This window comes from Vipera berus (assembly GCF_964194415.1).
Source record: "Vipera berus genome assembly, chromosome: 1".
In the NCBI taxonomy this organism is placed as follows: domain Eukaryota; kingdom Metazoa; phylum Chordata; class Lepidosauria; order Squamata; family Viperidae; genus Vipera; species Vipera berus.
In genome coordinates, this window is record NC_138202.1 from 313,191,300 (window position 1) to 313,205,384 (window position 14,085).

Below are 14,085 nucleotides of genomic sequence, written 5' to 3' on the forward strand. Positions count from 1 at the left end.
GAATCATCTCTCCAAACAGAATCTGCCTTTGCTGTCCAAGCAATAAAAAAAATTGATGAGAGTCCCCTCTTTAAAAAGTCAGGGCAAAGGAACTTGGAAACAGACATTCCTGGCAGCTATTCCATCTGTAGAATTATCTCTTCCCCCAGCCTGAGATCCAGGGTGTCCCCAACCTTGATTATATTTAAAAACCCCACAAAGTTCTTTCAATGACCATTGGAAGAGTGAACAATAACTATGTTTTAATTATTGATAAATTAAACAATCCTTAATTATTTAGAATTATTTCAATAAATTGTTTTAAATTGTAAATGTACTGTTAGTATTTTAGGTTTTTTTGTACTAAACAAGCCACCTAGGAGTGCAATATAAAAATGCAAAAATGAAGACAAGCCATAACTTGCTAGATATTTTTCTTATTAAGTGTTTTGGGGAAAGAAAAAAACTATGTAGCAGCTGTAGTTCTCCACAGCATCATACTAACCCTATGGTTTCTTCACACTTGTTAATATTTCACTAAAACAATTTACATCAAATTCAAAAGCAGTAAGTTTTATTGGATTTTTCTTACAAAATGAAACTTTCACACAGTGAGGTTATATAACACAACCAGTCTTTTTGAGCACTCTGTTAGCCATACCATTACACTCAACTGAAATTGATAGCCCACTGAGATTTTCATAATGTGGACTTTGATACATGCCTCTCTGAAAGAAAGGTCACAATACTGATCAATGTTAATCATACCCAAAATAAGAACAAAACCAAGCAGCAGTGGGTGGTAAGCTAATTTCATAATGTTCATTTAACAGTGGTACCACCCAGAGTTTTTAAATGAAATGCCTAGCACCTCATTAAATATACTGAAATTAGAGTGTTTGTTACTAACTTGAAAAAGAAAACACTTTACAAAAGAAAATTATTTTAAAAAATCTTACTCAATGCTTTAGAATGTACATTACTCAGGAGGAGGTATTTTGCTGTTTGCAAATATTCTCAATACTAAAAATATCTATATACATGGGTCTGATTCTTCTTTAAGAATTTCTTTGCTAGTAGTATTTGGTTTTAATCAGAAAAATGACCAAGGGAAACCAATGGTAAAGTCGCATTCTGCATGCAATTTGGATATTCAAAGTAGGCCGAAATTCCAACATATCCTTTCACTTTAACGGATGGTTATGCCTTCATCCTAGTTTGGTTAGGTTCTCTTCAACATAAATATGGCTCTTTGTTGATAAAGTGTCACCAATTATTTTGCCCTTTTTAAAGGAGCTGTCAATTATCTTCATAGTGGGACAATTTCAACTCCTCATGCATCAAGATGTTCTTTCATGCTTCACCCTGAGCTTGTATTTGGTGCTTTAAGGAGCAAGATGACTAAATAAGCTGACAGACTTATTGGTCCTCATTTAACAGCTTGTTCACTAAAAAGTAGAGTTCAAAAAATCAAGAAGTTCTGCTCGGTTCCGATCTCGCTGGGGAAAAAAAGCAGTCATTAAAAATATAATTTTAAGTGATCGAAAATCCATTTTCCAGATCATCTTCAAAGAGTATCCCCAATAAATTGTACCCCCATTACTATTTTCAAATTATTCTGCTACCCAGTCATTCATAGGTACATAAATAAGTTTTTAACTGCTGCATGTCAGGAATAAATTAAGCTATGAAATTGTAATAGATACTATTCTAGGGTAGCAAGGGCAAATTAGTATGCCTAAAATTGTATGTACTTACATAGTGTTGCAAATTACAAACTGGAAATGATATACAGCCAGTATATATTTAATAAATAAACACTTGGATATTTAGCATATTTTATCTCATCTCCTAAGAAAGGAGAGAGATACTGAATTTGTGCAAAGGTCCAGTTTCTCTTATTCCACATACTTCTGTGGATCATACAGTATTTTCAACAGAGGGCGCTCCTTGACACTTGCACAAGGGCTTCCCTGCCCCTTCCCCCTTCTCCCCCTTTGTAGGAAGAGAAGGGGAATGACTAGTCTCTACCTTTTCTTCTGCAAAAAGACCTCCATTTTTGTCCTTCTGCACAGAATAATGTACAAGAAATACTTTTCTGGAAGGCATAGATTCTTCTGAGGGAAGCTTCTATAGACACAGTGTGGAAGCTCTCTACTCCTGCTCTACAATGAGGTTTCCAGACAACCCTGGCAGAACTTCTGTAGGTCTGTTTAAATCTTTTCACGTGGAGTTAAAGTACCCTCTCCCTTGCCCCCTCTAGCTTTCTTTTAGTCTCAAGGACAGCAGGCAGCTATATATGAGAGGGAGGAACCACTGTGGAAACTGCATAGTTAAGTCTGTAAGAGATATTCTAAATAAATATTTCTTGCAATCTTGTAATAGTCTAAGGCAGGGGTAGGCAACCTCGGCTCTTTTATGACTCATGGACTTCAACTCCCAGAATTCCTGAGCCAGCTTGGCTGGCTCAGGAATTCTGAGAGTTGAAGTCCATGAGTCATAAAAGAGCCGAGGTTGCCTACCCCTGGTCTAAGGTAATAAAGATAGATATGATGGTCCACAAGCCAAACAATTAACAGAGGACAGAAAGTTAATGTAACTAAAGTTGACCAATTCCATGATATGACCTTGAGAAGACTAGTGTCAACTCTAAAAATGAGTTTCCATTGTGTTCCTTTATTTTGTTCCAACAGGGGATTTGCAAATCACATGCCGTATCTCACTGCTCATATCCACATATTTCAGTATTAAATAATGGTCTTGTACTGCTGCCTTTCCTCTGATACCTGTTGACTCACACTTCAAATTTCAATGGCATCAACATTTTGTAACTTTGTGTGTGGGTCTGAAGGTTAGAAATAGTTGTCTTAGGTTATAAGCATATATAGTCTTGCCTATTTGTGAAGTAGCCCAATTACATAGGACTGATCTTTATTTTTCAGAGGTCATTATTTTCCAGATTTACTGTAAAGGTGTTGGAGTTCCAACGTTTTAGATGGAACATATAAGAAACAATATAGAAATGATCTCTATTTTACAATCATTACTGAACACCCTAAATGCTAATGCATTATAAATGCAGATAACACCATTTGTAAACATTTTAAATGTTTAAAATGTTTTTTTTAAATTTTTAAACAGGTTGATGTGAAAGAGTACCTCTTTATCCTTTTTACTCTTCTTTATTTTCATCTTAATTTTCTTTCCTGTGATCATACTGTAGTTATGATTCTTCTTTTTGTCTTTGAGATACTAAAACAATACAATATTGTGATCTATAAATAAAATGTACATTTTAAATTACATCAATAAGGACTTACAAATTATATTTCCCTTTTTAGTGTCACAGCAATCACAAGGAAGTGTGAATTTGGGCTGAATAAAACTTGATTAAAAGAACAAAAACCAAAGCTACTCTATGTTCCCCAAACGAAAGAACACTGTTCCCAAGGAAACAACTTTAAAAAAAGATTTTTTTTCTCATAGGAACAGAATTCCTCTGCTTTTTTTTTTGCTTAGTTGCCTGATCTTAGCCAAAATTTCAAATAAATTTGAGAAATGGAAAGTAAAGCATATTAAGCAGTAAGGATGGGATCTATCTATCTATCTATCTATCTATCTATCTATCTATCTATCTATCATCTATCTATCTATCTATCTATCTATCTATCTATCTATCTATCTATCTATACCTATCTCTATCATCTATCATCTTTATTTATATCTATTTGTGGCTTTGTTAGCCAAAGTTATGGTCTTTATAGGACCATGACTTTTCTTGAAAGAATGAAACTGTAATATAAAGCCACGATCTACTAAAAACTATATTTTAGCTTTTTTACTCTATTTTCTTTGGGCTGGATAAAGCCAGAGTCCTAACCTGCATGTTCACTGAGTTGACATGGATGTCCTATTAGTCCCATATACCAAAACACACAGTGCTAGCAAATATTGTCACATTAAGAAAGCCTTCTGGCATGTAAATTAAACCAATAAAAATAATGATTTCTGCTCACAAATAATTAAATTGGTAGACTAATTCTATCTGAACACAGAAGAACTGCCTTAGGCAAAGCAATCAATGATGGCTCCCAACAGTAGGAAAAAGAAAAAAAAAGAGAAAGAGCAGCATTTTAATTCACTTTCTCTTCTTTTCTTTTCTTTTTTTTTGCATCACTGGAAAAAAATGAAGACCTTGAACTTATTAACTTTGGTTGATCTTAGAAACCTAAGCAAAGTCCCACCTGGTTAGTTCTTGGGTGGGTAAAATGAGGAAATACCAGGGTCACAGCCCAGGCAAATTTTTGTATACTACTTCACATGTATGAAATTTGGTGGCACAAAAAAATTATAATATTAATAAATAATGTTGAAAAGAAATAGTGGTAAATTACTTCAATACTGTTGCCAAAGAAGTATGGATATACCTATGAAGTTATCAGGGTTAAGTTTTATGCAAACAGAACTACTTATATTCCATTGCTGATATTAATTTCCCCTACACACTTTTGGATAAACACAAGGGTTGACAAGGGTAATCTTGAGCCTTTTAATTCTTCACCTTTTTGCTTCCCCAAGTTCCATTATAGCAGAGGCAAATATTTCAGATTTCCACAGGATCTTAGAAGGTTATTCTATCATCAGATCTCCAGCTCCCAAAAGCAGGTCTCTTTCCTTCCTCAAAAAGAGCTAATTTGATCCTTGACTTAGATCAAATATGGTACTGCTCTCTCAATAATCACAGAATTGGAACTTCCCAAAACAATGTTCAAATGATAGAAAAAAAACCCAGGGCATCTAAGTGTAGTCCAAGATAGAGATAGGAAACTTGATATCCCCTGACTTGGTTAATTTTACTCCCATTATCTAAATACCAAGTGTGGAAGTACTTTTATGGTATATGTTTAATTAGCCACAACTCATTTCCATACTCTATAATTAATAAGTTAACTATCACTGGAATAAAAATTAAAATCACTAGCTCAAAGCTAATAGCATTATACTCTTGCTTTCCTGATGTCAATCTGGTCATTCTTTCTATTGAAATTCATTCTGTTTTATCATAGCTGACGCTCTGGTGACATGTTTAGTGCGTCAAAGTTGGTATTTAGAAAATTGGGTTGAAATCTCTGGTTTAGAAGTTCACTGAAGGACTTTGTGTCAATCATTACTGATTAAGTCTAACTACCTAAACTGCTAGTTTTGAAAGCTAAAAGGGGATGGGTGGGAGATTCAAATGTGCCATCCTTGATTACTTGGAGAAATATGCCAGAAAAGAAAATATAAGGAAGGAAAAGAAGAAAAGATAACCATGAAATAGCATTATAGTAAAATATAATCTGAGAATTATAGAAAACAGTTAATCAAAGACATTCCAGTCACTTTTCACAGATTGTCTCATTCTGAGAAGAGGAAAAACACAGACTTTGCATTCAGTTTTTGCACTTACTTTAGAAAGCTGTACAGGACCTGATTTCTCTTTCTTTCTCTTCTTTTCTTTCTTTCTTTTCATCTTCTCTTTTTTACTTTTCTAATAAAAAATAAACAGATATCTGAAAATTTGATTATGTGTCACCAAGTTATTTTTGACTCTTTGCAACCACATACAATATAGATTTTTTCCTTGACAATCTGTCCTTAACCTGGCCTTCAACTCTTCAAACACTGCATTCCTTGTCACTCAACTGAATCCATACACCTTGTTGCTGGTGGCACTCTTCTCTCTCTTTCGACTTTTCCCAGTATCAGTCTTCTCTAGAAGTAGGATAATCTGAGCTTGTTCATTTGTGCCTTGAGTGAGAACTCTGGGCTGATCTGTTCAATAATCTGTTTTCTTGGTTGTCCATAATATTCTCACTAATCTTCTTAAACACTAATGTTCATAAGTACTAATACTCTTCCAATCCTGCTTCTTCAAAGTCCAACTTTTGCTAATATCATTGCTTATCCCTGTGGGTTTTTTTTGGTGAAAATACATAAGTGGTTTTCCACTGCCTTGTCCTATGCTATATGAATTGATTTGTTTTCTATTGTCACAAGAGTGATAACCTGCCTCTAGCATTTTTTTAATATCACTGCTCCTCAATATAGGTGCTTGCTTCTTTACCTGGGCAGCCCTTCATGCCTTGAATGACCCTGCTATACTCCTGGGATAAGCTCCCAATATTTGTTGCTAATCCTTCAGGAACACCCCCTGCCAGGAGGTGGCAGCACATCAGGACTTGGTTGGGAAGGAACGTGACAATTATCCTGGCCCAAAATCTAAATGCCTATCACCCACTTGTATCAATTTAGATGTTCTCCTCAGTTAAAGAAAAAGGGGCAACTTGACTATGACAATAATATTATTAATATAAAGTTTATATTATAAAGGGACCACGGAAAACTCAAACATATTCACATTAAGTTCTAGAGTTATTATATGAAATAATAAATCAATTATTCCTCCTATCTAAGTGTATGGCACTTTGTGGTTAAAATGAAGGACTGTTCCCAGGGAGATTCAAATCAATCCTCAATTACAGAGCACGCTAGATGATTTATCAAAGATTTGGAAGTTACCTTAGAAGTCTTCTTGTTCAACCTATAGCCTAGGCCAGGAATCCTCAGATTATTCCAGATAAATAGCTGTCCAACCTTTCTTTGAAAACCTCCGGGGGATAGAGCACTCCTGGATTCCAGGAGTTAGGTGTTCAGCAAATTCCTCATTTCTAGTTTGAATCTCCAAAAGATTTATTCCAAACTAGTAAAACTTCCACTCACTGGTTCTTGATCTACCTTCGAGCACTAAGAAGAATAAATTCACATTCTCCTTCCTGTGACAGCCTTCAGGTATCATGTCTTCCCTTAGAGCACCTTCCTCCAAATTTAAATTAAAGCTCTCTTCCATTTTTCCCAGTCTTTGCAAGGTACAGGCCTTCCTGTAGATTGTTCAGGTTTTCAAGATGGCAGTTTTCTTCAAGCCAGCAGTTCACCTCTAGAATCTTTCATTCCTTCTTTAGGATAAAACCTTTAGCTGAATTCATTGATGAAAACATCACCTTTACTACAAACTATTTTGTTTTCCTGCCTAGTTTCTTGTAGTCCCTTGATATGCTTTCCAGGCTCTTTCTGGCATTGTGATTTGTTCCAAAATGAGAAAGAACAAAGGGTAAGTGGCTTTGAAGCAGTCAGCCCAACCTGCTTCAGAGGATTGTTATGGGAAAAAAAATAGAACAATATGCATGCTACCTTTAGCTCCTGAATAAAAATAATATAAATTTAACAAAAGAAAAATTAACTGAGGAAATAGGGTTCTTAAATCTCTCAATCTACAAGAAATAATAATATGATAACAGTTTGGTGCTCAACATCTTCCCAGACAAGCTTTTTTAACTGTGACCTAGGAATTAAAGGTAACCTTTTTATGATATTCATAACATATGGAACTTCCTTTGTTTCTCATGATACATTGCAGCAAGAAACTCTTTTCCAGAGGCCTTGCCATGTACACTGTCAATGCCAGATGCCTATTACAAAAGATATGAAACTTATACATGTGAATAACTTCAGTCAACGTAATTGGGGTACTGACTGAATAACGAAATACTGTTCCCATGAATTTGGTTATGCAAGTACATCACTGAGTTAAGACCAATAGCTACAGCAGTAGCAATAGCACTTAGACTTATGTACCACTTTATAGTGCTCTTACAGCCCTCTCTAAGTGGCTTCCAGAGTCAGAATATTGCCCCCAACTATCTGGGTCCTCATTTTACTGACCTTGGAAGGATGGAAAGCTGAGTCAACCTTGAACCAGTCACGATCGAACTCCTGGCAGTGGGCAGAGTTAGCCTGCAATACTGCATTCTAACTACTGTGCCACAAGGGTTCAAAGTGATCAAACTGAGGATCACAGCTGTTGGGGGAGATTGAAAGAGAGAGAGAAAAAAGCCTGCCCCATTGATGTTGCCAACATTTGTTAAGGCAGAGTTGCTCCAAAGCAGCATGATTAATACTTTCCTTGAGTGCAAAAGTAGAAATAATTTTGATATAACTGCTTTTCCTTTATAATGTGAATCAAATGCACATGACAGTACTGTTCATATTTTTACTTAATACTTTTAGTAATTTTAGAGGACCCAGATTGTTGGGGGCAATTAAGCTGACTTTGTAATAATGCCGCTTGAGGGTGGGGTCTGAAAGCCCTAATAAGCAGGCATATACATAGGATGAAGGCTACTGCTAAGCTTGTAAGCCGCCCTGAGTCTTCGGAGAAGGGCGGGATATAAATGGAATTAAATTAATAATTTTAGTTTTACCTTTTTGTTATGTTTTTCCTTTTTTCTCTTCTTAGTTTTTACTTTTGAAGAATCTAAGCATTAAAAATGTAATAAATGCATATTAAGGCTTGAACAACATTATAGATTTTTGTCACTAACATTGAAATACACAATTTTTAGGAATTTTATTATTTGGATACTAATACATAGGTGCTTGCCATAAAAATGAAAGGTAAGCTTTTTTATTATTTTTGATAATTTACAAAATGACGATTTGTTTTGAATAAATCTGGGTAATGTAGGATCAGTGATTAACATAATTTGGTCTTCTATTTATATGAATTTTTCTGATTGAAGTCTGTTGCATTTGTATGTTTATGTGTGTTTCCGTTCCAGAAAAAGAAGGAAAGAAAATGAAAACTTTTAAGTATATGTAATTTAATTAGTAGTATGTTGGGCCATCAGTGTGAGGAGACCTAGATTGAAATCCTTAGTCGGTTGTAGAAACTTAATTCCTGAAATTTAGCTAGCCATTATTTTTAAGTCTACTCTAACCTCATAGATTTCAATGTGGAAAAGAATTACAGAAGGAAGTATTATGCACATTGGCCCAAGCTCCTGAAGGGGACATGATGTATATTTAAAAAAATAAACAATAATTTTGGAATATTCTGTGACATGTGAAGGAGTGGGCTGCATATACAGATATTCTTCCACTCTGTCATTGTAACTAGATAAAGAACGACACATTACTATGAAATTCACTGTCATAATGATTTGTTGAAACTGTTTTGCCCAATTAGAATTACTATCCTAGGGAAATGGATTGGATTATTGGTCCCTAAGGATATAATGGAAAATGCTGCTTATGTCATGGAGGGTTAGGTGATATTTCCCCATAAAGTTCATTTGAAATGAACGGCCGCTGCTAGCAGAAATATCAGATGAATTACATAAACTCACCATATTACTTGATTTTCTATACATACCAATATTCATTATAACAAATATTTATATTTCATTTTTAATCTCAACTTCTGAATATTTTCGTGAAAAATCCATTACTGATAGTCCTCAACCATTCTAATGGGACCAGCAACTCCAAGATTAAGTGAGCGGCCCGGTCGTTAAGCAAAATATCACATGACTACATGGCTAAGCAACAACAATTCTGGCAATCCCGGTTGCTGTCACTCAGTGAATCCCAAACGATCATTAGGTGAGGACCCATCTGATCCAAGCCATTCTTGGAAGAAAGTAAAGAACTACTGCAACTCCAATCACCCACTTATCTTCTCCCAAGCTCTTCTCTTTGGGCTGCTACCTTCATGCTGCTACCCTGCCTTTCACATACCTGCTAGTCCTACTTTCTTTTGCTGGCTTTGTGTGCTGGCGAGAACCTTCTTTTGCACTAGCATGAAGCTCTTAGTGGTGTATGATGCCCACATGAAACTTGAGTCCTCTGCAAATGGTTGCCTTCAGCAACCAGCACACCTTCCCTTTTTATTATGCAGCCCCAAGGCATGGCTTCTCAATGCCTTCTCCTCCGCCCTTGGAGCTGCCCCATTGCCTCCCTCTGTCCTACTCTTGTTGCCTGTCAGCATTTGCATCTATGATGTCTTCCAACTGTGAGTCCTCAGAGTCTGACTCAGCTTCCCAGCACAGCTGGGTCTCAGCCTGAGCACGAGTGGAGGGGCCAGGCTCTTCATCATATTCTAAGCCCTGGAGCTCATCAGAGCCTTCCTTTGACTCTGATGACTCTCCAGGCCCTTCCTCCACCTCCTCTGATTCCCCAGACTCAGCTGCTGGGTCCACTGGCTCACACGGAATCACAACAGTGGGCCTGAATGTTGTTCATATGGCCATGGGGGTGCTGCAATAGCCAGGACTTTGAAGACTAGTCATAAGTTCAGGTTTTCAGTAACTTCCAACAGTGGCTAAATAATTGGATATTTAGGGAAGACGTATTTACTTCTGCTAGATCAATAACTATTTTTGGCTATATAACATCTAAAGGCACCATCTACAAAATGAATTTATAGTTGTTAACAAAATAATCCCACCTCTGCTACTTGAACTGTTTCTGCTCTGTGAGGCAGAAGACCTGGAAGAAGACCTTGAAGAACAGGATGTAGAAGAACTAGAAGAAGTAGAGGAAGAGACGGAGGAGGATCTGCTTCTGCTTCGCTTCCGTTTCCTTTTACTTTCCTCTAAGGAAACAAAAAATACAGGAAGACTGATTAGAATTCCCTTTTCATATGTTGAATAGCATTAGTGTTAGATACTCCTTTAAATGCCTGTCAGCTATTTTGAGTACTGAATGACTGAAACATACATTAAGTAAGAAATAATTAAATAAAAAAAAGCAAATACATGAATTTATTTGGTACATTCTGCCTTTTTTCCATCTAGAATACAAGCACAGAATAGCAATTGATATACAATATATCTAGATCCTGCTTTTTTAAAAAAATGTTATTTCACTTTAATCACTCATTAACTATAGGTAACACATGGTGCATTAAAACAAATCAAAGAAAAACAGTAAAGCCAATATTAAAAGCAATATTCCTGCCTTATCTGAACCAGACCAGGTTAGCTTCAGCAAAACTGCTGCATTATGTGCTACAATACGTCCAGACATCAATATTACTTCATGTTACAATCAGTTTTAATTTAAAATAATTTAAGCTTATTTATGAATATTGGAGCCTTGAAAATGGGAAATTGATTTTACATTATCAACTTTAGGTTTTTTTAAAGAAGAATTACTAAAAGTTCTATCTCTTGTGGTGTTTAGCTTGTACCAGAATCAAAATTCCAATATATTTATTGACGCTACTATTAAAGGGACAACAATCATTCTTACCTCTGACTTTTGTTTTCTCTTGTGATGTTGCACACCGTATCTCATTTTTTGCTTCATGGTGGTCATCCATGTCTGTGAGATATTATATACATCATATAATCACACAGTTTATTAAAGAAATGAAAATGACCTGTTAACTTCCACTGCCTATTTCTAATACCAATACACTCTGTTACTGAATTATAATCTGTAGAGCTTCTTTAAATGCCAGCTTCACCATCAAATTCTTATGTAACAACACTAATTATTCTAACAGACCATCAATGCATTTGCTTGTGGTCCTTACTCTACACTGCTTTATGGCTATCTTTCCATAACACAGTAAATCACAAGCTAACCAATTATATTTTAGGCTAATTATACATACATAATTTGGTTAATTTACAATTCAGTGTGTCACGAGAACTCAGAAAACTGGGTTAATGCAGTAAAATGTTACACATATGCACATGTAATCTAATTCTTCAAAGTGATAATCAACTTAGTTTTCAAGAAGAGACTGGACAGCCATTTGTCTGAAATGATATAGGGTTTCCTGCCTGAGCAGGGGGCTGGACTAGATGACCTCAAGGTCCCTTCCAACTTTATTATTATAACTTCATAGGCTTCTATATAGGATAAATCTGCTGTCATAACAGAATAGTCAATTTAAGGAGAAGGCTTCTGAAAAGTGGCTTCATATCACATAAGGAAATTTGGCATGAATCTTTAATAAGAGTTTATAAAAATTTACAGTAGCACAAATTAAATACCCCTTAATGCACACTTCAATCCCAATTTTTGGAACTTATACATAAGCCAAATACTTATAGGTTCACTCTACAACTTTTACCAAGTGTACATTAGTTGTCTATACTTAACATGATTTATCTCACAATGGTTTTGTTACTACTTTGTTAAGTTCACAAAGTACAAATTGTAAACTAAAGTGGTTGATATTACATGAGATCAAACTATAAATTAATTATCCACATTAATTGTGGGAATTTATTTTGAATCATAATGCCAAGTACTTCCAATAGCCATATCAATCTATCATAGCAAAATCAAAACAGCAGTACCAAAACCCTAAGCCTATTCCTTAAGTAGTTTTTCATTAAAGGCTACAGAGTTGCCACATTCATAAAGTGTTGCCTTTAGTCTTATTTGTTTAATCAATCAATCAACACATATGCTACTTTATGAACATTTTGTATTACATTTTATGAAGAATCAGTTAAACATTAAATAAATAAAGGACCCATTATATACAGAAGTTAAGATTTTGTCAGAAGATTGCTGACTGAAACCAGAAAATTAAAAGGTGAGAACAAAAAACTACAGAAGAGTAGATTCCTGTGAAATTACCAAAGAGCACCGACTATTGTTTTCCAAAGAAACAAAGAAAAAGCCTGAGTTTTAAATTGTTAAAGTTGAACCACAGGGAAGACAGAGATAGAATGCAATCTGTTTTTGTATGATTCACTAAGCAATAAATTAACTAATTTTAGTCAGTGTAGAAACCCAGTCTGTATATTTCATTATGCTTCACTGTGTCACGTTAAGGCAGAAAATGATGCAGTAAACCCCAATATATACAAGCAAGGTAAGCATATTTTTCTAAATAGCACAAATCGCAACCGCTTATACCGTAATAAATCTTTTAGGTATTACGCGTCTCCGCTGTTTTTACTTTTTTCTTTTAAAGGAAAAAAATATCCCCATTGCAGGTGCATGGAAAAGTCGGTTGTATCTATCCTTTATTTACAAAAGGAGAAACGATGACTGTAACCTCTCCGATTGCATGCAAACAGCAGTATGGTCGTGGCAAACACTGGAATTCATTTCATCCGGGGCGTCTCTAAAGGCTCCGGGTTACAAGTAGACGTGCGATCTCTCTTTTCCCACCCCAGACCTCCACCCAGACTTTTCCTCGCAACCCCACAACCCAGAGTCTCTCGGGTTTATTTGCACTCCCGTAGCCGTTTCAAAAAGGAAGACGGCGCTCGTAATGCTTAGGATTGTTTGCGAATTACGCGTCCCCAGAACTAGGCAAGAACACCGAGAGCCACACGAACTTGTCCAGCAATCCTGAGAAGCCCACCTACAACTTCACCACCGGCTACTCTCAGGAGGGGTTTCTGGAAGACAGCGGAGGCGAAGGCGGCGGCGATTTACGAAAAACACCCGCTGCGGCCCCGTGATCTCCAGGAACCCGGAACCACAATCTTGAGCTCCGCCGCCTGTCGGGACGAGGCCGGCGCCCACATCCCGGAAATGATTGTAAGCGAATACCAGGGGGCTTCGTTTCCCGCCGCTTCTCGGCAGTTTCGAAAGAAGCGCATAGCAGAGAAGGAAGCATAGAGTGAGAGGCGTTTGCGTTCGTCCTAAGCAGCTTGGACTGTGCTTGAAGGAGATGGCGAACCACAAACTATTCTTACTGTCCTCACTCACCTTTTAGGCTGGCTTATGAATAGTAGGGTTCGATGTCTTATGAATTCAGGAAATTGGGTTTGAATAAACTCAATTAAGCTAGCGATAAATCAGGGGCAATGTGATTCAAGCCGGATGTAGAGAAACATTGATCCTATGCATTGCCATCTTTAGCACAAGGTTAGTGTAAATCTTCAAATTCGTGACTATGCATGGGATGTGGTCTCCGATTTGCAATAAATGGATTCTAGAAAAAATCGCGCAGATCCCCATCTTGAAGGCACTAAAAATTAGTGGATATGCTACTATAAATGGATTTTTCTTGCAGGCAAAAATGATCTAAATTGGGACAATGTTTCAGATGGGTTCCATTTAAAAATTGAAAGGATGTATGCATTAAATCTATTTTTGCATTGGGCTACGAAAAATATGACATGAAGGATCAGATTGAAAATAATGAATTCTGAAGGCAACAGAAAATATGTTTCCATTCTTCATAACTGTTGATTGAGTTTGGTTTCAAATGATGCTGGTAGAGAATAGAGAGTATAGAGCAGGGGTGTC

At 36.3% G+C, this 14,085-nt stretch overlaps 1 protein-coding gene across 3 annotated transcripts; it reads right to left on the minus strand.

The window, feature by feature from the left end:
• Positions 1-536: 536 nt before the first annotated feature.
• Positions 537-13,331, minus strand: LOC308671488 (uncharacterized protein). 3 transcript variants are annotated; one of them, XM_081333709.1, is made up of 7 exons: positions 13,193-13,331; positions 11,110-11,181; positions 10,304-10,450; positions 8,280-8,332; positions 5,429-5,509; positions 3,139-3,231; positions 537-1,478 (listed from the first exon to the last, which is right to left on the minus strand). In XM_081333709.1, exons 2-7 carry the CDS (start codon positions 11,177-11,179, stop codon positions 1,428-1,430), a joined length of 495 nt encoding a protein of 164 aa, XP_081189835.1. In that variant the 5' UTR covers positions 11,180-11,181; positions 13,193-13,331; the 3' UTR covers positions 537-1,427. The 3 variants fall into 3 exon arrangements, 2 of the variants coding, with proteins under 2 accessions (XP_081189835.1, XP_081189836.1); XM_081333710.1 differs by lacking the exon at positions 13,193-13,331 and adding an exon at positions 12,739-13,149; XR_014027211.1 differs by having other exon boundaries at positions 1,461-1,478; positions 3,139-3,254.
• Between the last annotated feature and the right edge of the window lie 754 nt (positions 13,332-14,085).